Raw genomic sequence first — 27,120 nt, 5'->3', positions numbered from 1 at the left:
TTTTAACATTCCGTAGGTGCAAGTAATGAACTAAAGGATACGTTCACTGGGATCTGGCCCAGTTTGGTATCCAAGCTGGAGGGCAGAAAAGTTTTGAAACACTGCAACAACCCCTCTCCTTCTTTCCTGTGTGTCAGACTAACCCCGACCCCGAGTGTATCTTCTAGTTCAGCCTTGTCCAACATGTGGTTCCAGGCAGGATGTCGCCTGTAAAACCCTCGTGCATTAATTCCACTAATTGGAGCATTCAAAATAAAAGCAGAGCTTTCAGAGGGGGACCAAAAGGCAATGGTGCCTTTCCAACAGTAACACGCTACCAGCTACAGCCAAGGCTGGGAACTCATGCGTTAGTGAGGTATTGAGCTAACGTGTCTTCACAAAAACCATTTGAGCTGAGCAGCAAAACCAATCGGCCAAACTGTGGACCTTGATTTATCCGTCTGACAGCCCTGTTCAGCCCTGCCAGGTTGGACTTTGCCCAGTGCTGCCACTGGGAAGCTGCAGAGCATCTCTGTGAAAAGCACCTGCAAAAGGAGCGGAGGGGAGGGAGGAACACTGCAGACTTGGTAAAATAGGTTTAGCAGAGTTGGAGGTGGAAAAAGGCTGAGCTGATTACCCTGTGTGAACTGACTGCAGGAACAATACCCAAACAAAAGACAATCATCTAACACAACTGTCACAAGGAAGCCAGTTCTGAAAGACATCTGACAAGGAAACATCTTTTTAAAAAATCCTCAGGATATTAACTGCATATTTGTGTGTTGTATTAAGAAAACTAACGTCATGACAACAGCTCAATTTAGCACAAACAATAGGCCAATAAATACAATACTAGTGCTTTAAAATAATTAAATAACCATTTGTTCTTGCATTTATGGTGCTTCCAAATACTGGCAGAATTCCTTCAAATAAACAAACAGCTCTTTTTTTTTAATTTTTAAAGATTACATGTTGGCAGTAATTTAGGCAAATCTGGACATTTGTTCCATTCATCTGAGGTGAAAAAAACAAAGACACATTTATCACGTTGCATTTTCACTCTTAGAAAGCCAAAACAAGGGCCCTCCAGGGAGCAAGAAGTTTAATTATAAACTATTACTGCAAAACAAGATAGATTCTGGGACATATCTCTGGGAACACATTCAATACACTAAGCCAATATAATCTGAAATGTAATTTTTTTTTTTTTTTTATTATTATTCTTAATGCAGGACCATGGTTCTTTTTTGGTGTAGAAGGAAAAAGTCAGCAAAATAATGATCAATTACAGATGCACAAAGTTTGTTGCAAAATGATGTTCATAATACAGTTAGTGATTCTTCAGAAGCACTCACAAGAACAGAGAAACACAAGCAGTGTCATTGATGAGCAGTCCATTTGTTTATTAAACTGTGCACTAAATCTGTGCTGTGCAATACTGAGAAAATCTGAAGTATAAAATAAGAGTCAAGATGCAAAATAACATTGCCTTCTCTGCACTATAGGGTTTGGTTTCCGTTCCTATGGAGCTTTTTATAATTGTTGTACCAATTCTCACAGCAGAAGCCTCTTACTGAAAAACAGAATTACTCCCGTATTTTTTTCCTTTTCACCTTCCTCAGCAAGAAAAAGTAGGAAATTTATTGCAGAATCTTCAGTTTGAAATATTTCTTAATCACACATGATGCATCAAATAGTTGGTTCATTTATGTCCACAGAAAATTCCCCTAATACGAAAAAGTATTTATAAATAAATAAATATAAATTTAAAAAAAAGTTGAAAGACGTTGTAACCCTCCTACAACTGAATGAGGCTATTTAATAAGGCTGCATTTTAGATTTCCATCGTGTAACAGAGAAGAAAATGAGTTATGTCAATAACACTGTCAACAAGGTCAAGCCCCATAGGAATCCCTATGAATTCCTTCTAAAATCCTGTGTAGATCTGTAAACTATGTCATGATCTTACCCACCACATCGGTGAAGTGTGGAGCTTATTTTAAACAACCGCATACTGACAGCCTAATTCTGTTTTCACAAAGTTGAACTGGATCTCCAGAAAGGCATACAGCCTCAGAACACAAGAGGTGTCCATCAGGTAAATTGATTCTCCTGAGCAAATGAGTTGCAGAAGTAAACATGAAAGCTTTGTACTGAATCTAATTTAGAGAAAGAAATATTGAAGATTCCATGTTCTAAAATCTACACATGACATTAAAGCTGAATGTTAATTGACTTTTTTGAAGAAGATACATTTTTACTTAGGTCAAATATACAAATTGGTAAGAATACTATTACCCATGGTAATACTATCGCCCATGTTCAGTACCTTTGAAGGTTTTCAAGACCCTTGAGATCATGCAATTTCTAAACATGATAACATGAAAATGCATTTTTTTTTGCCTAAATCATGACTATCAATACTTTAGAAAAGCTTACAGTTGCAAATAGTGATTATCTGATTATTCATTCTTATTTTCCTTCTTTCTTTTCCCAGCATTTAACTTCCTTGTATTTTACTGAATGCCTTCACATTTTTAGTGAAAGTAGCAGAGATTATAATAGAGTTATAACAAAGTCTCCACTATGGAGCTGTATCAGAGTAATGCAGAGAGTAATCAGTAAGGGATACATTGGCATGTGTCCACTGACTTCACTGAAGTTGCACTAATTAGGCACAAAAGGATCATGACCATCATGATGCTATAATACTGGTGATACTTGTGTTCACTAGTACACAAACATTAAATTTATCATCTTAGTTCCAGTTCTGAATTCCTTTGACAGAATAATTAGTGAGCACATTCATTCAGATAATTTGAATGAAAGTAGGGCTTGTCTTTAGTAAATTTAGTGTAAAAATATTTGATAATATGTCTAAGGTTCAGACTCACCTCCATTCAATTTAGGTACCTGAAAAGTAGAAGCCGGCAGCCTGGTCACTCGAAGCTACATTCATAACCAACGGAGAGAAACAGCAACCAACCACCAGAAAGTGAAACTACCAACCTGAGCTGCTCAGCGCCTTCTGCTGACTCTAGTTAAGTATCAGATCCTATACGGGAAGAAAAAAACGTAGGTCTACGCTATCACTTGTTTCTCTATTTGACTATACCCGGTTGAAATACACGCATCCAAAACCAACAAAAACACATTACTAGAAAAATTTCTTTTGCTTCTCCTGCTCCAGATCTATGTACAGTTACTCCCTAGGTAATGCCCTTCACTGAGTATCATTTGCTGAACCATCATAAAACCCTACATGTCCGAGTATGGTCCTCTATTGGAGGAGGTAGAGGAATGAATCCCTCCGATGGTTCTGTAACAGGCTCTTATCCTGCTACTAAAAAGGAAAAGTATATTAGCGATGTTAGGTGTACATGTCCTTATTGCAGTAGTATTCTCACTTGGGAGGAAATGAAAGAAAATGTCATGCTGCACAAAAGGGATTCCATGATAAATGAAATGAGATTACAAGGCTAAGAACTGAAAAGTTACAAATGTCAGCACTACAGCTGGAATGTGATGGCAAACAACCTGACCCTGCCTCTCACAGTAAGTCTGTGAAGCAGAAGGAAAACAAAAGAAATATTTTACTAAGCTTATTTAAAAATAACAAGACAACATTTCTACTTCCTTGGTGTCTTTCTCATTCAGTGTCCACCCTGCAGGAATGACCCAGAGGTCCTGAGGAACACATGTTTTCTGATTGCATGGTTAAAAAATGTAGCCTAGTGCATATACACTAGAGAGTGGGAAGGAATTAAAGTGCAGACAGTTATCCTTTGGGATGCTGCTAATGAAAGCACTTGTAAGTTATTTCTCATTGCTTCCAGTGTAGGGGATCATGGCTGCAAATCACTGAAAACTGACATATCTACACCTCTGCTAGTGCTTTATTATTATTAATCAAAATGAAAACACTATTTTCTATTTTCTTCTATTATCTGTACAGATACACCCTCTGTATTCAAGTAGTTAAAGAGAGGCCTGATTAGTCCTGTATACTATTAAGGGGCTATTAATACTATATCCCTGCCTCTTCTTGTCTTCCAAAGCAGTGAAGTGAGCGGTTGTCAAAACCCAGCCTAGATGATAGAATTGCCATATCAGGTACCAGAAATCTTCTGAAAATGTGACAGAATATTGCTGTCCTGGAGATAAAGGAAATGGGATGGGGAACTTGTCACAGTCTTAGATTAGAAAATAAAGGTAAAAAAAAGAAAAATCTTTTTTCTCTCTCCCAAGCTTTTTTCTTTACAAAATTTGTAATTATTTTCTTTTATATATATATAAATTTGCGAATGTAACCAAAGTAAACTGATTTCAAGGAACTGAAAACATATCACTACTGTTTCTTAAGACCCCATATTAGTCAAACCATCCATGACTAGCTTCTGATTCTACCTCTGGCACTGAGGTTTGGGTAAAGAGTGGAGCAGCTTTCTCCTGGAAGGTCCCAGGATGTTTCACTTGATCTTCCGTCTCCCACTCTGGGTCTCACTCACATGTTCCAATTTCTCTCCCTGTGTGGCCATGCTGGGAGCACTCACAAGCTAAACCCACAGGAAAGAAACAGAGAAGAACAGGAACCACGCAAGAGCCTGCCTGGACAGATTGAATAATGCTCCCAATTTGTTAAGCACTAGAAGATGACTGAAATTCCCCAGTGTTACTGTTTTATCATTCTTTTGAAATCATAATGCTTTTATTCTTTATGAACTAGTGTGCTAAACGCAGCAACTTAATGGTGGAATATTAAAAAAACATTAACGTAAACATGTAATAATAATAATGTAAATGTACTGACATATGCTTACGATTATTGTTACAAATGCCTTTTGGGAAGGCCGTATCGAATCTTTAAAATGTATCTTTAACTGCGGCCCAAAATTCAGGGTTCTGTTAAACACATTCAGCCTGAATCTTTCTGAGTCTCAATGTGAAGAAAGTATAGGCTTTCAAAACAGACTGAGTCTGGCCATAACACAACAGGATCAGAGACATACTTCTGCCGCAAGGGAAAGCACTTCAAACATCAGGGTGCCAGTCTGTCAGCACTTATCACTCAGTGGGTTATACTACCTCTCCAGCAGATTCCCCTTCCCAACTTATACTTCATCACGCTCCTGACCTTGCTGCATACGGCCCCTTCAGCAGAGTTCAAGTTTGTATCATGTAAAACATGGAGACTTTATTCACCGCTTCTCATTACCATCTCAGAACTTTGTCCATTGTAAGCCAAAATTATTTACTCTGCAGTTTTGGGGGCGGTCATGGGGGAGGAAAGGATAAAGAAAAGTCTAACCAAGAAAATGTTATGCTGCAAAGAAAACGAGCAAATATCCGCCTGTTCATGAACAAATGACTGCTTCTGCGCCTGTTTGGTGTGCAACTTCCCATCCAAAAATGGGATGGAAACTGAGACAGCCAGGCCATATTGTGCTCCAGCTAATAAAGTGTTTCAGATCAAGAAAAACAGGCAAGGCTGCATCACTCTGGCCTGCATTGTATGGACTCTTTTTTTTTTTCCTTTGAAACATTCCATTTGTTGTTCAAGCCAAGACAAGAAAAGAAACATTTTTAACCTTAAGGGTCTGACATAAGCCTACAAAATTAAATAGCCAGGGCTGAAGTGAGGCAGGTTTTACAGTTCTTAAGTAGCTCCCCTTTGTTCTTTCCTTAACGGTACAGTTATAGTCAGGGAAAACATCACAAGCTGCAAGCAAACAGGCAAGAGCAGATTCAACTGCCTTTATTTGCATTGAAATCTATGCAGGTCAGGGCCACATGGTACTAAATACTCTACAAATAAAGAGCGAGTGTCAATACCTTCCCCAATGAGCTTACATCTAAGAAGACAAAACAAACAAAAGATGGGAGGAGGAAAAGCCTGTGTACAGGAATATGGTACAGTCACCCCCAGTGCAGCTCTGACTTGAGCTTCCAGACCCCAAACCTAAGTCTGTATCAATAAATATAATGTGCCAGTCACTATTGGCAGATGCTGAGACGGAGCGGCCTGGGACTTCTGTCCATACAGCTAAACCCTCATTCCCTTCAAAACCGAGTGGTCTCATCCATATTGCCTGCTGGGAGCCCTCCACATCCCCCCAACTTATGATAAGGCAGTTTGGAAATGAGCTAGTTGACAAGAGCAAAAACCAGTCCAGTGAGCACGCTAACAAATATCGCGGGCTATTGCAGGCCAATACCTTCTTTTGGCCTCGTTTAACTTGATGTGACCCATCTGTCTCCCCTGCGGTCCGTGTCAGAGTCCCTGCACCCACAAGGGAAACGTGCCACTAACACCATCAGCCCAGCAAGATAGGCAGTCGGTGATAGAGCCAGCAAAGTATCCCGTCAAGTTTTAGCACCTAAAAATCTCTGCCTTTCATTGTGTAATTTCTGTGGAAAATACAAGATGTGGTAAAACCATGCAAAATATTCCAACAGTGTGAATACAGATGTGTGAATCAGGCTAACATGACCATCAGGTAGAAATTAAAAAGGGAAGGGGATTCTAGGCTTTTTTGAGGGTGTAGGCAGATAAATTACAGGTGAAATCTTTGAAATTTAACTCTGGTTTTAAAAAAGGCAGTGCTAGGTTAAAACATCAGCTGGTTTTTATGATCACTGAAACTCTGTTTTCAGAAAAGTTTTGACAAACTTGGCAAAAACCAGCAAACAGCTGATATCCACTACAGTGCACACAAGTGTCCTACAAAATCCTGCTCAGGGGCACGCTTTTAGAGCAGAAGTACATCGACTTCTCCACGGATGTTCTTAGTTCACCCTCCATGAGATACAGACCTCAGAAAAGAGAGGTGATAAAGCCACGCAGGCAGTGCTGTGACAGGGGGACATTACTGACCGCCAGTACTTGTCACAGCCCTCGTGCCACATGTCACCACCTCTTCTCTCCTGCCGAAGGACCCGTTCACAGAGTCACTCTCAGCTGCAGTCGGCGTTGGCTGGTTTACTTTACACACCTTAAATCCAGTGCTACTGTACTTGCTGGAAGTGGATCTGCAGGACTGAGGACAGAAGGCTCGTGATGAAATGAGAATGGAAATGGGGAATAAACTTTTAAGATGGTAGACAAAGAAGGATATGTGACGAATCCCTTGCTCTCTTCCACCACATGCTCAGAAGAAGGGATTAATAACTGATCACACTTAAGAAATGAGCAAAATTATTGGTAGCATTCTCTTGTCACATTCAGCAGATGAGATGCCTAATTTTTTTTTAATCAAATCAATTCATGAGAAAGAAAAACTAAAACAAATAAATAATCAGCATCGACCTTGGAAGAAAGAGTTTCAGGAAATGTTTTATGGCAAAGAACAGCCCTTCTGCCATCCAGCTGTTTGTTTTGTTTTAACAATTCATGAGAGTTGAGCTTCTGCAGCTTCTTTTCTTTTTGCTATTCCAAAAGCCTCAGGGATGTTTCTCTTTTAATTTTGAACCCACTCTTGAGCTGGGAATTCTTTTCCCAATGTGTGAGTGTGAATGATATGAAGGGAGATTGCGCAACTGCTTACCTCTTCTCTTGCTGCTCAAGTTATTTGCCTAACTCTTCTTAAGAGCAATGAAAGAAACCTTTTTCTTTTCACGGGTTTATTTGGATCTGTGGAAACCAAGGACTCAAAGTCTCCCTACATGCATACATAAAGTCTTCTGCAGAACTGAAGGACTTTGTTTAGTATGAAGAAACTCTGAAATCAGGAGCCACCAGTTTGTCTGATACAGAAAGAATCAGGAGGCTGACTTGCACAGTTCTCAGCACTTATGCCTCCAGGGATTCTGGACCTCCAAAAAGCTAACAAAAATAAATTATATGATGCCACAGAGAAGTCTCTCTCTTCCAACCTGGGTAGAAGGACAGCAGAAAAATGGCCACCATGGCTCCAGCTAAACCATAAAAGACTGGTGCAGGTGCTACAGAAAGCAGATGAATAAGGAGGTTTATCTTTGTTTTCCTGGATGCGTATACTGTGCCTGTAGATACAATTCTGGATTTAATAGGCCAAATTCAACTCTTTGAAGTTAAAGGAAATGCCTCAGTCTCTTCAATCACGTTCTCTTTGATTTACTTATTAATGTCATTTGTGATGTGACATAAAAGCACTCAGAAAGCTGTTACACTCCCTTCAACAAACAGCCACCCAGATGCTCAACAGCCGTGGCAGTGATAAATAAAATCCTATGTGGTTTTCCTATATTAAATACCATACACTCCTGCAGCACCGTCAGTGAGCAACGGGGGAGATCGGCTCCAGCAGCCACCAGCATGGAAACCCATCCCAGTCCACCAGCATAGAAGCCCATCCCAGTTAAGCAGCAGAGACTGGAGATACTACCTCTGCTCCGAGTTTGCAACAGCATGTTTTTCCGAAGACAAAGGGGAGAGAAAAAAAAAGGAAAAAAAAAAAAGAAACCTAGTTTGACTGAACCTTCTGGCACTGAAACAGGCTCCCGTGTTGACAATTAAGAGATTCACTCTAGCTTGCTGCCTCAAAGCACTGCAACCTAAGTGAATTAAATATTTTGGACCAGGGTTTACTGTCAGATGTGCTGCTTTCCAAGCTCCTGCTGTGATTGATATCCCAATGTCTGCAAAAGCAGTTAAAATGAATTAAAGAAATACTGCAATTCTTTCATCCCAAATTTAATCATCTGAAAACTAGGTGTCAGTTCATTTAGTTTCCATTTACAGTCATTAGAAAAAAACCAGGCACTTCAGGGACCGATTACTCCCAGCCACTACAGACTTCCTAGATGGGAAGCTGAGGTGTCTCCCTCTCTGCTGATTAGACAGAGAAACTATTTGACCATCTTAGTTGAGATACTTAGAGCTTGCCCCTTGGAGCCTTCAATCAGGGTTACCAAATGGACATGGAGCTCTAACAGGTGGAGTCATTGGTCAAATGGAAAAGTACTTGCACAAAAGGATCTTTAAAATGAAAGTGGATCAGCGGCCTGAAAGTGATGACTACAATCAGTTTCTCTCAAAAAGCATCTGAGAACTGGTGCTACAGGTCCAATGCTTTGCTGTCACAAGAAATGAATCTTCAGTGGCCATTGACTTGTCCATTTCCATCTTCCAAAACCTCCCTCAGCAATCCTGTCAAATTGATCCCAAGGAACAATTATCTACAACTATGCAAGAGCAAATCACTACACCTTCATGACTCCAGGCTGAATGAGAATAGTAATACCTCATTTCTGAGTATATCTTTTTTCTCTAACATATTTGTTAACTTTTTTCAGAGGAGTTTTAACTCATGCTCTTTGTACATAATGTGTAGTTTACTGAGGGTCTGAGTGCAGATGAACTTTACAACAATGTCTGTAATACAGGTGATAATATTAATAATAATTTCTGTTGTGTATTGCTCTTGCACACCTCAAAAGCTGTCTGTATCATTCAGTTAAATTGTTTTGCTTAATGTGATCCTACCTGGTGCAGCATGAACAATCAGTCCTGTGTCAAGAGAGAGGAAGCTGCTGCAACCCCCTGGGTTATTGCAGCTATTGCTACAGCTGAAATTTGGTCTGATTGCTTCACTTCAAAATTTTTGGCTGGTTTTTGCTATTAATCTTGGAAAGCCTCCAAAATAAACCTGATAAAGTCCTGAACATCACAAAAGATGCGTTCTTCCCCATACTTGTAAATCATCTTTGGCACACTTCCCGATTTTAGTAATTATAGATTTCCCCCAAGTTCCCTGCACATTGCCCATAGATACAAGGCTTTGCATGATCTGTCTTCTAATTCAGAAAACTACAGCAAGCTGTTGCATGAACCCCACGTTAGACAGTAGAGCAATTCAATACTAAAGCACTGTTTAGGTCTCTGTATGGTTTTCCTGATGGATGTTACACTGCTGATCTATTTTTATGTCTTATTTATACTGGGATAGTGCCTAGAGGCCCCAGTCAGGGGCAGGACCCCATAGTGCCGTACACACTATGAAGGAGGATACAAGAGCCTCTCCTCCTTGCAGCTTATAGTCTAAGTATATAATGAATGACACCAGATGGATAAAACAGTCAGAGGGAGCAAAAAGTGAGATAGTTGTTAATAACAGCAGCAGGCAGAGCACAACAGCTACTTTGCTACATATAGGCATATGGTGTTCCTGTCACAGTTGTCTGTTTCTCTCTGTCCTCTGTATCGTGTTTTAGAACCTGCAGTGACCTGTGGACAAGCATTCACATACAGACTTGTCCCCTGTGTGTCTGAAGCACTGGGCACTTGGAAGCATCTTTCACTGCCCACGTCAGGCATCTAGGTGAGATTCAGAGGATGTAAACCAGGGGACAGAGGTAGGTACTTACAGAGGATGATTCAGAGCCCCTGAATTAGGGCATAAAGCAGATGATGTGAATTCACATGTTTGGAGTTACTCATGGGAAAGATTAGGTCTTTGGGGTGTCAAGGGAGCCCAGCAAGAAGCTGGTCTCAGTGCAATTCACATAATCTTCACCTTTATTCCTTTACACATTGGCAGTGCGAGATATATATATATATCTGTGTTTCTGCAGCAGGAACAGCCAAGAGTCCTTATAGTGTCTAGGAACATAGGGCCTAGTTCAAGCCCAGGGTCTCTGAGGAACCAGCAATAGGTGCATCTCCCACCTAACTTGCTGCCTAAGTCTCACTCAGGTTGAACATGGGCTTTTAAGCTCATAGCCTTGTGACCCAAATACACCTCTCCAATTAGGGAGTTCTTATTTCATGTCCTGATTGATGGGAGTCAGGATTGCTCCAAACCCAGCTAAAATCCCCACCACATTTAGATCCTCTGTGCAAATCCTAAATCCCCCTCTAAGTTCTTAGGACAGTCCATCTCTGATTTCCCAAAGGAATAGGTGTTGGGTCTGCAAGGTCAAGAAAAAGCAATAAACGTAAACTCCTGCAAATACATTTTGATCTTCTGAATTCAGCACGTTATACACATTCCCAAGCATACGTCTAGTTCAGTGGAATTGACAGCTGGACTCAACGATCTTAAAGGTATTTTCCAACCTAAATGATTCCATGATTCTATGATTCCATGACAATATGTAGCCACAGGCTCTCTGACACCAGGTCCCTGTCCCTAAAGTGACTGATTGCTCACTCATCCCTTCCTCTTCAGCAACAGATGAGCCAGAAGACAGGGGGCTGGATAGCAAAGGGACTCCCCTTCCCTCCCCTGCAGAACCAGTGAGGTAGGCAAGTGACAACCTGTTGTGAGGGAAATAAGAGTCCAGCTGAGTGAAGTTGAGCTCCGGAGAGGCTGGAAGTGGAGCTATAAAAACAAGAGGGACAAAGCCTGAAAGCAGGCCTTTTATTTGAAGAGTGCAAACCAAAGAGTAAACTAGTCATGAAGAGATGTTGCTGTACCACAGGGTAAAGAATGTAATAATACAAGGGAGGACTCTATCACTGAGTCATGCCTACAGCAGGATAAACTAATGAAGCTCATCTTTCTTTGAAATGCAAACTTGTGCAATTGCATGGGCTAGCAGGGACCTCAGATAGGTCATCTTGGTCTTCCTCATGAGTCTGCATTGCTCAACCTTTCCTCGGATCCCCAGCATCCTACAGCTGCTTTGCACATGGATCTCCAGCAGCTCTAACAGAATCTCCCAGAATTTTTGTAGCTGTCCTCTGAATAACTTTCATTTTCCTGCATCATTTATTTTTTCTTTAAACTCATAGTGCCCATAATTGTATTTTCTCTGAGGATCAGTCATTTCCAAGAAGGTAGCTACCACCTAGAGGTAACACAGTATTTCCAACTAGTTGCATTAAAGCAAGGGACAGGAGTAGATTTCCAAAACAGCTCAGCTCCCACTTAGTTATTAAGGCCTAGCTTTTCAAATGTAGTGTTAGGTAACTTGGGACATGTAGGCCTTACGGGATACAACATTCATTAGTAGTACGTCCACCATAGCACCTTTGGGATGTTGCTAGTCTGCACAAGGACTGCTTCACAGAAACAGAAGTGGGAGTTCTATCATGTAGTTAGTCTTTAATAAAAGACTTCCTGAATATTCTATGAGAAATAACAGGAGGAAAACACAAGTTCTTTGAGGTGGTTTCTGGAATTCTTTTAAAAGAACATTTCAGCAAATTCACTCATTAAAGACATTTTTTTCCCCTTAAAAACAAGCTGCGTTGATTTTATTTGATCCTTTTATTCTTAAGATAACATTCATCTTGCCTAATTTCAACCATCTAAAATTCAGGCGTTGTCTTGGCTCCCTCCAGAGAAGGTGGAGACAGGCACTGCTGGGGCGAATCCATCCCCCGTCTCAGAGACTGTCACCAAACAGGGCGCATTGCCCTTGGGAGCACCTCATCTCTCCCCTGAAAACAGAGGAAGATTAGGTGACCACCTTACACTATGGACAAGTGAAATAAATCCCATCTTAATTAGGTTTTCTACTCAGTATACTTGCATGGCTCCCTTTGTTACAGCATCCGAACACCTCTACTTTCCAAACCTCACACTCTTTCTATGACAAAGGGCAGTTTTTACCCATTTACAGACATATATAGCTGAGGCAGGTAGAGGCCAAGATCCAGACCTGCAAAGGTACTTAGCAAGTTAATTGTCTAAATTAGGTGGTTTTCAGTCTCAGCTGACTAACACTCCATGATGTAGACAAAGAAGTGGCAGTCGGGTGCCTTTAGGAATTTGCTAGGATCTAAGCAGAAATAACTTGCCTAAGGATGTAAGTTATGGAATTAACCCCAGGTCTCCTGAGCTGCTGTCCTAACCTTTGGAATGTCCTTAACGTTAAGAAAATCCTCTCCTGTTTTTCAAATTAAACTTTTGAAGTATTTACAGTCATGTTGTCTTCTCTGTCAAACTCAAACAAGCTATGCACACTCAAATCCTTTAATTTTTCCTCATAAATCAAACCTGACTCAAAGCCTCCCTTTTCATTTTTATTGCTCTTCTCTAAGCTCTCCTTAGATGTTAACTTACCAGTAATAGCACAATCAGGCCAAAATTCCAGGTGGGATTTTAGGTGTTACTGTGGTACAAGTGAACACACAAACAGCAGCATAAAGTTGGATCTTTCATTAAAATCAGTGAAAATATTATACTCACTTCAATGAGCACATCGTTCTACTCTGGCACGTAGCATCTGAGCACTCTGTATCACAGTGCAGTGCACTGATATTGTCTGCTGCACCTACAGAAATAATTGACCAAGACCTTGAAATTGAAATACTTAGGGCTTGTCAACATGAGAGTCCAGATACAGTAAGATGTGAGTTAGCAGCATACTGACTGCTCTGCAATCACATCACACAGAAGTGTACATTAGAAGACTTTTAATTAGCGAGCAGCTTACTTCACTTTGAAAGCAGCCTTAGGACATACACTCTGAGACTGGTCATGCAGAGAGTTAGCGTGAAGAAGATACCACGCTGTACACTGTTATTCTAGTTTAACAGCACGCTGACTTCCGCATGTAGACAAACCTTATCAGACCGGCACAGGCTTCAGTATTGGGTGATATGTGTTTCTTAGAATAATCTTAGGGAGAACTGCTGAATGCTAAGCATGTCCTCTGACTTTCCTGGGACTTGTACTTGGGTCGCAATAAGGGTCAATTTACAAAATAGGCTCTATTAATTTCATCTGTAATTATATTTTTTTTTAAATATCTCAGTAATGTGAAACAGAAAAACAAGTTTCTGTAGGGAGAGAGAGGTGACAGTCTCACAGTATTCAAACAAATGACAAGATACAACACTGTTTCTGGTACTACACAGGTGCAGTTCTCCCCTTCTAAGACAGCAGCCTTCACCTCTAGCTAATCAAAGCAATCTTATATCAACTTTGAATTATCATCAAAGCCTATCGATGTTTTGCTTTCAGAAACTGTACACAGAGAGTATGGATAGCTTCTGGGAAACATACAGTATCATGCATCTTTCAAAAAAGATGTTTAAATAATTGTAGAAGGTTTTCCAGACTTCAGATTATTAGAGGGACGTTTGGTCGACTCTTGTATTAAACAGACCACAGAAACCTTACGCAGTTACCCTTATATTGAATCCAGTAGCTTGTTTATGGACTAGCACTTATTGTCCAAATAGGAGTCAGTTTCTGGTGACATCAAGAAAATGAGATTCTGCAACATCCTTTCCATTGAATTGCTTTGCCCATCTTCTGAAATTCAAAAAGATAAAACTCCTACCCCCAAATGAGAAAGTTTTGCCCGATCACCCAGCTTCAGAACAAGGAAACATGTTTTTTCTGTGTCAGGATTTCCAACATATGTCTTGTGAACCACAAGAGGAACACGTTACTTCAAAGTTTTACACAAACCAGAGAATCCCACGTACCACCATATCTCTGTGGGGAATGAAGAATAAGTAGTTAGGCAGCAAACACTGCCAAGAACTCAAATGCCTTTTGGGGGACTTTCTCCCAGCCTAACAGAAAAGCAGGAGGTGGAAACGACAGCCCCACAAAACAGACACCCATGGGACTGAGCTCACATCTTCAACCTGAGCATGTCCAAAAAGAGCTCAGAGCAATTGCTGCTGCCTCCACAATATAGCTGGGGTTTCTTTCTGAGTGGTGGCACACACAGGCTAAGCCTGGGAAGCTTTCGGTAACATATTTGTAGCTCAGACCAGACCCCATCAGTGGGATCTAATAAAACTAGTTGGAAAAAAGCTACTGATCTTCCAGAAGAAAACACTGGAGACACTGACTGAGGATTCTGGATCCATCTGAACATAACACCCACAGAGTCTTTGTGGCTCTACAGAATAAACTGATTCCACAGTGTCAATCATTAATTTCTCCATCCTCTGCCAGCACCTTCTCAACTTTTCTAACCACTTGCGCTCACACCTCTTCTCCCGTGTGGCTCAAAGAAGAATGAAGAGAGACAGCACAATTTAAAAAGGGTCACACTTTCCAAGAATCAAAAAGCTACCTTGTTGAGAAAAGAATGAAAACAAATAGTATAATGCCTACTGCAAGGCCTTGTGAGATTCCCTCAGGACCATCACAAGAGGCTGTTGTAATCTCTGCTCTTGCTTACACCAAAGATAACAAAGCTACGTATATTCAAAGTCACTGTTTCCCAGCTATTCTGGCCTTACATACAACTTCACTTGCAAAGATGAGTGTAGCACTTTATAGATAGTCTAATAGTTTATCCTGCAGTTGTCAGATCCCACTTTCCATTGTGTCATGTGAGTTCCTGGATGGAAAACCAAACATAGTGAATGCAAACACATTCCAAAATGCTCTTCTCACATCACTTTAGTGGCATTTACCTTGTTTGCAGGGAAAGGAAGGAAGGAAAGGACAGAAAGGATGGAAAGTACTTTTTTTTTTAATATCATTAATCAGAGCACATTTTATTATCCTTAAAACAGGATGATAACCTAGGATAAAAATAGAAATAAAGCCTGTCTTTACTAAGAAAATTACTATCCATATTTCAGCACTGACCAACTGCAGAACAGCTGTGCCTGTGGCATCGATGGCATCAATGCCATCATAAACAAAGGCGAGTTTACCATTGTCCTGAAAACCTGACACAAGACCTGAAATCTCTCTGAATTCTCACCCTTTAACAGCTTAATGCCCCATAGGCAAGATTGCTACCGAGTAGAGTACACCTAGGGAGTGAGGTTTTTTCATTGTGTCAGGACCATTTCTGAGAAGTGACAGGATACAGGATGACTGTGCCTGATGTTTTACAAAAGCACAAGAGAGAGTTAAACTGTAGGAAGGAGATGAAATTTCAGAGGGGAGAAGGATTTGGAGGTGGGAGCAGCTTGCCCTGTGTCTCAAAACCACCTGGAGAACTGCTGCAGCAAAGAGGTGAGGATGGGTAATTCCAGCTAGGAGAGACCGAGCCCTTGTGCCATACATCGGACATGCTGGCAGCCAGCACAGACCCAGCACGATGGAAAAAACAGGGATAAACCACACAGAATCTCACCTTGGGTGTTATACTGAATATGACAATTTCATTCTTTCTTTTTCTCTTGCTTTGAAACCAGATGTATGGGATTAAGAGAGACAAACTCCCTGCACTGTTTGCTGTATGTACCTCCTGCTTTTCTGTCAGGCTGTTACAGAAACGGGCATTGGAGCTTTCAGCAGTGTTTTGTGCCCAAGTACTTATTCTTCATCCTTACACATCAATGTACAACAGCAACAAATTGAGAAAAAAAAACAACCCTTCCATCACTGTAAGAGCCAAAGCACAATAATTCATCTATCAGCAAGTAGCCAGGATTTGATTTTAAGCACCATTGAGGAGATCAATGTCTGTTTTATGGGTTTCATAACAGTGTTTGTGTTGCCATTTAGGAGAGCAATGAGCTGTAGCAAAATCACAGGAAGCAAAGGACACAAGAGCTTCAGGCTCATGAGGACAGCATAATAATTGATCTGTACTTAAAAGTGTAAATCTCCTTAGGAAAAAAACCAAACAAACAAACAAACAATCAAAAACCAAAAACCAGATATATGAATTTTCAGAGGAATACTGTAAGATGAGTCTACCATTTCCACCGCTACATATATTTTATTTTGTGAGTTTAATCAATCAGCCTAAGCAGTCTATAATGATTTTATCTAAAGGTGAAAAATCTTCCCATGCAAAAAGTCCTTCAGTGTCACTGAAAGTTGCACAGGTTGTCAGGGTGTTATATTGGGAAAGACATTTCTTTGCCATAGATTCATTTTTTACTTTTTTCAAGCTGAGGCAGCTTTATGAGATAATATATGTCTGCTTTTTGTAGATTTCACTAGAGGACTATAAACATCGAGTCATAACTCCAGAACAAATCTGTACACTGCAAATGATATTACCCAGGACACTCATTTTAAAAAGATAGACAGCACAGAGCAGCAGAGGAAAATGCACCTTTTCTTCTAGAAAGAGGACCTAAAAGACCCTTAAGCCTGAACAATCTTAGTAACTCTCTTAGATGCATCAATTCTCTCACTTTTTCCTCAGTTAAGTAGGACTGACATTCCAAAATTTACATCCAGTTAGCTTTTCCTTAAAGCCTTTAAAACTTTGAGTTCAATTTACAAAATAATAAATTGAGTCTTAAAATAAAAAACGTGGATTTCATCAAGTCTGAGAAAACCTCCGTTCCGACAACATTATATATTGTAGAAGACATCAGATCAACAGACCACAATGATTCAGGCAGTAGTTATGTAAAGCATCCTTGTCTATTAAAATTGTTTTAGCCAAAAGATTAGATTAATAAAGATTTATGACCTTAGCTGCCTCTTCAGTCAGTCAGGTTAGGCATTAGAGACCAGTATAAAACCTGTCTTCTGCCGTTACCAGGCTTTGCATGTAGCCAAACCTGCTTAACACCACATCCCCCATGGCACCTGGGCCAGCGGGTGCACACACAGCAAAGTCGCGATTATTGCGAACTCTTCAGTGCCCGTGCTGTTCCAGAGCAGGCATTGCTCTGCCCACCTTACTTGCAAAGCCAGGGTGGGCTCCAAGCGTGCCCACTTCTCCCACAGGCTGAAACCAGAAGATCTACCTCTCTCAACACCTTTTCTCCTGCAGCCCCAAGGTTAGCGCACTCCTTCAGAACAGATAGGACTGGACTCCCAATGGCTCACTCAATACAGTAGTTCAGTACCCAATAGGAAATATCAACACCGATACCAAAACATTCACTGGAGCAGGTCCAGTAAGAGAAATCTTACACCTGAAAGATGATGGTCTAGCCCCACCAAGCCACAGTCCCTTTCTGTTGGGCCTTTGATAACAGAGCACTCGCAACAAAGTGGAACCGTGGCGGCCGAGAAAGCCACGCTCCCCAGCACCAGCAACGCCACCGCGCAGACACGCGCTTGAAAAACTGCACTCCCGGGTCACCTCAGGCAAGAGCAGGCAGCTGAACCGCTGAAATATATGCTAGAGACTGGTTTTTAAATGTATTTTAACTTTATTTTATTTTTAAATTTTGACACAAGGACTGACCCTATGTAGACACCTATCTGCTGGGAGAGCTCATGGCTGAGGATCCCAAATGAATTTAGGCACTTAAATATGCAGCTCAGGGCCTAAGCTGCGGAGTGCTCCTCCTGACTTTCTGCAAGCTGGCTTACACAGCCTTTCCTCATGACTCGCGGCTTTTGGGGATCCCACCACAATCACCCAGTCAGTGCACAAGAAGTGATAGCACTTGCTCAGTACTTCAGTCTCTAGCTTCTCCTGACAACTCTCGTCCCCAAATGCTTTCAGTGTATACCACGAACTTAAATCTCTGCTTTTTCTCTTTCAGCTTTTAGAGCTGCTCATTTCTTCTAAAGACATAGGACTGCCCTTAGCTATTACAAATCACGCCACTAATTTCAGTTATGCATCTCTGATTTACACCAACTGAAGGCACAGCTTGTTATATCTTGATTTTTTTGGAACATAACACCTGTTGTGTGCTACCATCATTCCCATGGACGCTGTCCACTTCCTCGGTGCGGCAGTTTTATCTACAAGCTGTAGCAGTTTGCGCCTCAGCTCCCGACTACATCATATTAATGGGACATGTACAGTGGCTGGTGCCAAATTAAACCCCACCCATCTGTGGATGATTTGCCTGTCATTAATGATCATTATGAAACTCTTCACCCAGGACAATTTTTGCAGGATCCCGTTCAGGAAGTATACCTTATTAACTTAACTTAAAACTCTGAAACGACATACAGATTTAAAGACCCGTTGACAAAAAAACTCCTTACAAAAAAATGGTATTACATTTCAGCTTTAGGAAGGTGATAGACATAATAAGGATATCTGCTTTTATTAGCTCCCCCTTTATTCTTGGACTTCTGTTCCTTTCAGTTGACCTGTTTCTACAAATTAATGACTTTTAAAATATTTTGTTCTTAGATAGCAAACTGGATGACACCAACTGTCTTCATTATTCATGTGCTGAGATACATGAAGATCAGGTAAAAATTGGTATGCCTGCTCCCTAGATGAAAAAAAACCCTGAATTATGTTTTCTTCTTCTTGATAAGTTTGTGTTTCTGTATAGTATTCCTTGCAGATTTTTTTCTTTCTTTCCTTTGAAGAGGAGAGTTCTGCTCCAGTTGAAACACAAAGGGTTAGAGTCTCTGACTCAAAGTATCACATGGCTCAATGGATCCAAGAATTCCAGATTTATTCATTTGGAGACTTTGTGCCTCTAAAAAATCCTCTAACTTCCTTATAATATACCTCCCCAGAATAAAGTGGATTCCTTGAAGCTGCATTGTTCACAAATTAATCTGCTAAACTAAAGAGGTCACAGGAACTAAAAGTCAGGTTAATTCAATGTAATTAATTTATTGAGGCATTAGGCCAAATTTGCTATTTATCTTTCACACTAGGGGATCTCATAATGCCATTACAAATTCAACTTTGCCCTGACGTTTATATCATTCAACAACAGAAAAACAGGCTGAGACCTCTGTTCATTCTATGAAAGAAAAATTTTGTTACCTGTCTTCTTGAGGAAGCCACATCTCTCAGTCTTCTGTGCTTGCTGACTCTTGCCCTACGCTGTGGTTGAAAGTGGTTTTCGTTTTTTTGTTTAATTGGATACATCACTGGTGCTAAACACAAGAGGACTTTCATTTTTAACTAAGACCTCCTGATGCTACTGCAGTATAACTAATAAATTAATAAGAACTTCTCTGAATGACAAAAGGTCCACTGCTTGAAACTAATGCCTATACAGACAGGAGTAATACATCATGACTATCCATATCTTATGCATGCTTCCTACTAAAAACAAGATTTTGAGAAATACGGAAGGCAGATACAAACAAATTTGTTCCTGTGTCTCCTCTGATTTCTATTAAACAACAACGGATCTTCAGAGATGTAACATGATCACACTCTTAGTAGGACATAATGTAGTAGCTTTGAAGATTCATTTATGTCCTTAAGAAAGGTTTTCAGGCACCTGCTTAAAAAAGAAAATAAGTCATGAAATTAAGTAAAAGATTTGTATTTTATATGCAGGTGGGACATACCTTTCAGAAGTCAGAGAATGGATATAGGAATGTTACATCTTGCAAAGGCACAGATTATGAAGAAAGTCAGAAAAATAGTGCAGAGAACCTTAAAGTTAAGGCTGGTTCTTTCTGTAAATCTTGAAGAAAAGGAACTGCATTTGCAGCACTCCATCACTATTTGTCCTTGCCCTTCATTTTATTTCCTTCTCTCAAAGTGTAGCTGTTTAGCTCTTTTGATACCAAATGATGTTATGGACAGTTTTCCTTTATTACACTGTTCTAAAGCCTTTTAGTGTAAGTCTTCATAAAACCACACATATGTGTGTTATAAAATTACAGAGAATAAGTTCCATATGAAAAATTCATCATATTTCTTCTTACTATTTTTTAGCAGAGATTCTGACATTAAGCATGAGAGCAACAGACATTGTTTTAATTCTTCGTTGTGGAAGGGAAAAAAAAAAATCAATTTTTGCTTTTGGTTGAGAAAGAATTTTTTACATACTCCCTCTTTGCAGTCTTTCCCTTGCAAAACCAAAAAAGGATTTTAGACGGACAAAAAGTAACCACAATTATATGGAGTGTGTCATTGATAGATTCCAGGGGAATATAACGAGCTAGGTAGGCACATACCATTAGATCTAGCTGTTCAAAATGTTAAAATTCTAGCCAAGATTAAGCTGGAATACTTGGCCACATCAGCCTTCAGGACTGCACTTAACTTTTAAAAGAGCTGATCTCACTCTAGATGTAGACTTTAGGAAAGTACCTCTTTCAAGAGAGCACTTTATGCAGCAGTCTATCTTTAAACATGTGCTCTAAGTCCCTTAAAGTCACTAAGTACAGATACAGGCACAAGTCTTTCTTTTCATGACATCTGCTTCCTGCAAGTCTCCTGATTCACTGACCAACTAGATTGGAAACGGTTTAATTATGGATATTTGTTTTACTTTTAAACTGACCACATTAAAAGAAAAAGGTCACACGACTGTTCTTTCTGTTTATAATAACACAGGAAGAAAAATAAGCAGGGATGTACAAAAAGGATCCGCGTTACTGAAAGCTGAGTAATATATACAGTGTGAACTTGATGCAGTGCCGAAGGTCCTCATGAGTTACAGGTCTCCATACCCTTATAAGCTCTAGAGCATGAATTTGTCTTTAGCCACATATATCCTGAACCCTTTAGGATTCGTCCTGCAAATTAAGGTTGCAAATAAATGCCTCTAATGTACTGTGTTTAGTATGACCGGTGAAGCTGGCTATTAGGTAAACTTAGGTACCAGCAGAGCTCTGAACATTAATCATATTTTCCAGTTATGTTGCGGGGAAGTGCAATGATTTAGTTAAGGCCCATATAATGTTCTAGGCTTAAATACCACACCTATCACTCTGATAGTCAAATTGAGTCAATGATTCAACCCAGATGGGAATCCAGGTTCTTCTTGGCTTACTGTTATCTATTCTGCCCATTAGGCTATATGACTTCCATAAATTATTTTGCAGTTCCCGTTAAAAGAAAATAAATCCACATGATGCTAAATGCTGCCTCCCAGCTGTAATGCAAACTGGAATTTTGGACCACAGCACTGCTCCCTGACTCATCCTGGATCCCCTCCATATGACGTTGGATCCATCTAAGCTGGGGAGAGTAGAATAGAAGTGCTTTTTTTCTTGCTTTTTTTTTTTTTTTATCACCCACTGTCAGATAACACGTGGATGTTCACGCAGCACGTCTCCAGGATGTGAAAAATAACAACACTAGAGAGGGGCCTTTCTGGATACATAAGGATAGAAAGGAGAAGATAAAAGGACTAAAGATTTATACAGGGATAATTTAAGCACTGACTCATTGCCATTGCTAAGTTTATAAAATACATAAAACCCAGACAGAAATGTTGGGGCAGGGGGGAGACTGTGTTAAGAAGTACGACAGAGGTGCAGCACTATAATAAAGATAAAAATAGCACAGCCTTTTAGCAAAAATTTGCTTCACACATAGTTTGAATACAGCTACCACACTTCACTTCTCATGGCCATGGCTTTACTATGAGCTTCTCTGTCGCTTGTTTGTAGCTGGAGGATATCCAGAAAGCAATGAAAACAAACACATCACACATTCGGTGCGTCTATTTGATTTAACGACACTTAGCATGCACCTTAAGCGTTTTCCATGGGTTAAAAAGACAATGGGCCAAATATAGCTCTGGCTATCCCGCAGGCTGCCTTGCCAGGAGAGCGCGGTGGGAAAGCCTGCTTAACCAGCGTCGAAGGATTCCCTCATGTAGCAAACCTCAAAGAGTATAGAGGTGGCTCAGTGGCCAATTCCAGCACCGGGGGTTTTAGCCAAAGAAATGACGGCATGTGCTGGGAATTCAGCTGATTCCCAGCTGATGAATCAGCCTCTCCGCAGCCACAGGTAACCGGTACGTCTACATTGCAGTGGTGCACAGTGAAGAGACACCTGAGATTACAACTTGTGTATTTTTAACAGCAAAAAGAAAAATGAGAGAAAAAAGCAAAACAGGGATTCAAAAAGAATCCAGCAGTACATCATTATTTTGACCACCCTAAGCTGACAGCATGCTCACAGAGTGACTGTGAATGATTATGACCTTCTGCAGATTAAACTGTAAAGATCCTGACTGCGTGGGACACTTGCACCTCCACTTGTTCTACGACAGAACGTGGAAAGAGATGCTGAGTATATCCCTTCTGCTAGGACCAAAATAGGGACAGGTTTTGTTGGGAGTGTTTCATTCTTTGGCTTCACTTTCTATATCTTGGTGTTTACAGTGCTGATTTACTTAACTATCATTATTTAATCTCCGAGTAATAATGATGCAGTACCCTCAAACACTTTAAAGGGCTCTTTCCCAATGAACAACATCTATTTCCATTTAATATTCTGGCTTAATTAATTATATTTTTTTTTCCTAGGGCCTTCTTTCATTTAATTCAACTGCAAAATCCCAGCAGAATTTCAAGGGTGCAGTATAATTTGCATAATGAACACAGTGGTATCTACAGTGAAAACATCACCTCTCAGAAAAAAAAAGAAAAATAAAATAAAATTAAGAAGTTGAGTGAGATCAGGGATATTACAATGTTTTGGAAGGTCGGCTGATGGCACAACCTGCAGTTGGAGAGAAGAAGGTGGAGGCTGGTACTTGGGAGTGGGATCCAAAAGAGGTACCACTCTTCTGGGGATGTGACTGCCCACTACCCGCCGAGCCAAAGCTGAGGGCAGGAATGCAACTCAAAATTATATCTGCCTGAGATTTAGTCACCTTACTCAGCACTACTGGAAGGCACTTCTCTCTTCCTGGCATTATTGTCCTGGAAGCATTTTACACCAGCTCTTATAACTGCAATCATTCTTATATTTTGAGACGCGGCAGAGGGTACTGGTGAAGGTTCTATTTCCATTTCTGGTTAAAGCGCTCCATGGGCAGAGCCCACACACTGGCTGTGGGAGACTTTGGCTCAGAACGTTTCTGCCTGGTTTGGAACACATCTCTCTGGGCTTCAGCACTGCACCTAATGGGGACTCCACTCTCTGCACCGTACCTGGAGAATCCCTGTTGGATTGATCCAGTGGTAAGAAGAGGGAAAGTAAATTTAGTTCCTGGACCTCCGGCTAGTCTGGATGTCTAAGCCAAAATAAAGTTCAAATAAAAGTGAAGCCAGGCTGCTCAGCCCGATCAAGGCTGAAATGCTTCTATTTATGAAGCACCTCAGAGCAGGACTTGTCTTGGAAACTTTAAGAAAAAGAGGTGTAGCACCTGCAGAATTTGGGTACCTCTGTTTGACAGCAGGATTACAATTATGGATTAAAAACCCCAAATTCATCTTTAGAAAGCTGGTTAGACACCCAGCATTCTACAGCTTTAGGAAAGACCTTGATGCTGACACACCTTGCAGGTGATGATGAGTAGCGCTTTTCTGGACCAGGCCCAGAATAAACTAAACAAACGAATTAAAAGGCAAAGATGAAAATGGCATCAACTGTGCTAATATGGGTTTGAAAAATATTATTAAGCTGTTGTTCCGTACAGTAAGTCACCTCCTAATGGTTAACAGTGAAATCAAGTCTCTTTGCCTGTTCCCTAGGTCTGCAAGTAAGTGGTAAAAGAAAGTGACGTGCTGAAGTTCTTGCAAAGATTCGTGCCTGCATCTTCACGGCCTCTGTCAGAGCCACAGATGCAGCGTTTAGCTGCTGCTTTCTCAGCAAAGTGCTCTCTGCTTACCGTCGGACTGCTGCCCCGTTGATCTCTATTGCTCTTGGGCGAAATTTGCCCAATTCAGATAACAGCCAAGCTTTTGGAAAGGAAACATAGGTGGCTGCTTCGTGCTTCTTCAGCACACAGCCACCAATTACCTAACGCGCTCAGGAATGCTTCCTTTCTGGAAGCGACAACTTTCAGTTTGCAACATCCACTGCAAAAACCAGGAGCTTCACCGCCCTCCGCGTTACCGCACGAAGCAAAAGCAGGGGCTGTCCGCGGGACCGGGCAATAATCCCGTTTCACCAGCCCCCCCCGGGCCAGCCAGGTGCTCTGCGGCTCCCACCGACGGCCGCCCTCGGCGGGGTCGCCCCCCGCGGCAATTCCCGGCGGGTTTATGTGGCGAGGGAGGCGTTTTGCCCCCGCTCCGGCTTGCGACGGTTTCTCTGAAGACCACGGGGGGCTTGTGCCCACGCCGCCCCTCCCGTCCCCCCGCGACACCCCCTCGAAGCAGAAACAGGCGCAGGGCTGCCGGGGCCGAGAGAACCAAACCCCAGCCTCCCACCCCCGCTCCCCAAAACCTCTCCCCTGACCCCCCCCCCAACCCCACCTCCGCTGCTTTCCCACCCCCCCGGCTGACAGCAAGGCAGGTGGCCCGGGGACCACCGCCAGGTGCCGGGCACCGACTCCCGCTCCGCGGCGACCCCGGCGGCCGTCGGGGCAGAGGCGAGCGGAGGCTCCGGGACAAGCCGGGGGGGGGGGGGGGGGAACCCCATGCACTTTTCCACCCACCCCCCCCCACTTCACCCCGTTCTCCGCGGCGGCGGAAAAGTGCTCCCAGCCCCCGGCGGAGCGGCGGGGGGGACCCGGTGGGGTTGGCTGGTACCTGCCGGGCGGTCGGTAGACGGCGGCGGGGTGCGGGGGGAGACGGGTGCGGGCAGCCGGGGCCGGTGGCCGGGTTTTTGGAGGCGTTGCGAGCGGGGCCGGCTCCTCCCCGGGCGGCGGCGGAGGGTCTCGCTCCTTGTGCGCGGCGTGTCAGCCTTTCCCCCGGCTCCTTTCCCTTCCTCCATCCCCGCCACCCCCTTTCCACTCCCTCGCACGCACATGCACACCCCCGCCAGCAAATGGGCTGCTTCGGGCGGGCGGGTGCGGGGGCGGGGGTCAGGCACACCCCCCCCACCGCCGCCGCCGCTCCCGGCGCAGGGCACGGCCCCGGCCACCGGGGAAAGGAGCGGAGAGCACCCACGGACACGCGAGCGCACCCCCACAAACAACACCCCAGCGCACCCCCACGAACACACAACACCCCAGCGCACCCCCACGAACACCACCCCAGCGCACCCCCACAAACACACAACACCCCAGCGCACCCCCACGAACACGCCAGCGCACACGCGGACTGAGGGACCCACCACTCACATCCTTTCCCCTGGACCACAGACCTCTCCCACGCTGCTGGATCGCTGTCGTGGTTTAACCCCAGCCAGCAACTAAGCACCACGCAGCCGCTCACTCACTCCCCCCCCATCCAGTGGGATGGGGGAGAGAATCGGGAAAAAGAAGTAAAACTCCTGGGTTGAGATACGAATGGTTTAATAGAACAGAAAAGAAGAAACTAATAATGATAACACTAATAAAATGACAACAGTAGTAATAAAAGGATTGGAATGTACAAATGATGCGCAGGGCAATTGCTCACCACCTGCCAGCTGACACCCAGCCAGTCCCCGAGCGGCGATTCCCTGCCCCCCACTTGCCAGTTCCTAAACTAGATGGGACGTCCCATGGTATGGAATACACCGTTGGCCAGTTTGGGTCAGGTGCCCTGGTTGTGTCCTGTGCCAACTTCTTGTGCCCTGGCTGGGCATGAGAAGCTGAAAAATCCTTGACTATAGTCTAAACACTACTGAGCAACAACTGAAAACATCAGTGTTATCAACATTCTTCACATACTGAACTCAAAACATAGCACCGTACCAGCTACTAGGAAGACAGTTAACTCTATCCCAGCTGAAACCAGGACAATCACACATCCGGGAGGTCACACACAAGCATCCCTAAAAGAGTAAGGCCATCACCCCGCACAGGTGCTGGTCCAGATTGTAACATCTAAAGCAGCCTCGGGTCCACTCGGGTTCTTCCCGCAACATATTCCCACTAGGGCTGAACTGCAGGTCGCTGGCCGGTAGACTGGGAGTGAAAAAAAAAACCACCAAAAAGCCGGCTCGCCACGCTTACTGATAAGGAGAAAGGCAGTGGCCCAGAGCTAGGTGGTTCGTGCACCTTTAAGAGTAGCCCACATGCAAAATCGTAGCTGCCAGGGGTAGGTCTGACTTTGCATTTATTTGTTTTGCCCGTGGAATGTGCTACATCGGTGGTTCTCCAGCTTTCGCATGCTGCAGACCACTTCCTAAGAGAGAATTTCTCTCCTGGACCAACCCACTCCCACACCAAACCCTTCTCTCCAACATATTTCCTTCTGTGGCTGCCCGAGGAAGAGCCTTTCTGCCCACAGGCTGAGAGCCATTGAACACATGGCACAGATAATATCAGACACTTCCAGACAAGACACACTGGGGTTCTTTCAAAAACAGTGTTTCCCTTAGTGAAGAGCTCAGATTGAAAGTCTTCAGCTGGCGACTCCGTTGCAGAACAGACCCTGACTGTTGCTCCCATGAAATAACAGCAGAACCAAAGAACTCCAGAGAAATATATTGGAGTTTCCACCATGTCACCCACCTCAGCAGAACTTCATCCTCACCTACCATTCACAGAGAAGTCAGATGGGTGGTCTGGGCATACAAGACGGGATCTAAATATGGGGTTTTTTTGAAGTTCACCAGAATCCAGCTTTACACCTTTTTATCTACGTTTTTAAAACATTT

The 27,120-nt window shown here is 42.5% G+C and overlaps 1 protein-coding gene across 1 annotated transcript in view; it reads right to left on the bottom strand.

Annotated features, from left to right (window-relative positions):
* The window catches only part of SEMA3D (semaphorin 3D), a 147,442-nt gene extending 122,122 nt beyond the window's left edge, over positions 1 to 25,320 (bottom strand). Inside the window, 3 exon segments of the mRNA XM_069801680.1 lie at positions 25,122 to 25,135; positions 25,137 to 25,233; positions 25,235 to 25,320. Coding sequence (XP_069657781.1) covers positions 25,122 to 25,135; positions 25,137 to 25,233; positions 25,235 to 25,305 — 182 coding nt within the window. The 5' untranslated portion in view covers positions 25,306 to 25,320.
* Between the last annotated feature and the right edge of the window lie 1,800 nt (positions 25,321 to 27,120).

This window comes from Haliaeetus albicilla, chromosome 14, assembly GCF_947461875.1.
Source record: "Haliaeetus albicilla chromosome 14, bHalAlb1.1, whole genome shotgun sequence".
Taxonomy (NCBI): domain Eukaryota; kingdom Metazoa; phylum Chordata; class Aves; order Accipitriformes; family Accipitridae; genus Haliaeetus; species Haliaeetus albicilla.
The sequence above is the reverse complement of the archived record's forward strand: the minus strand, read 5'-3'. Positions and strand labels throughout refer to the sequence as shown.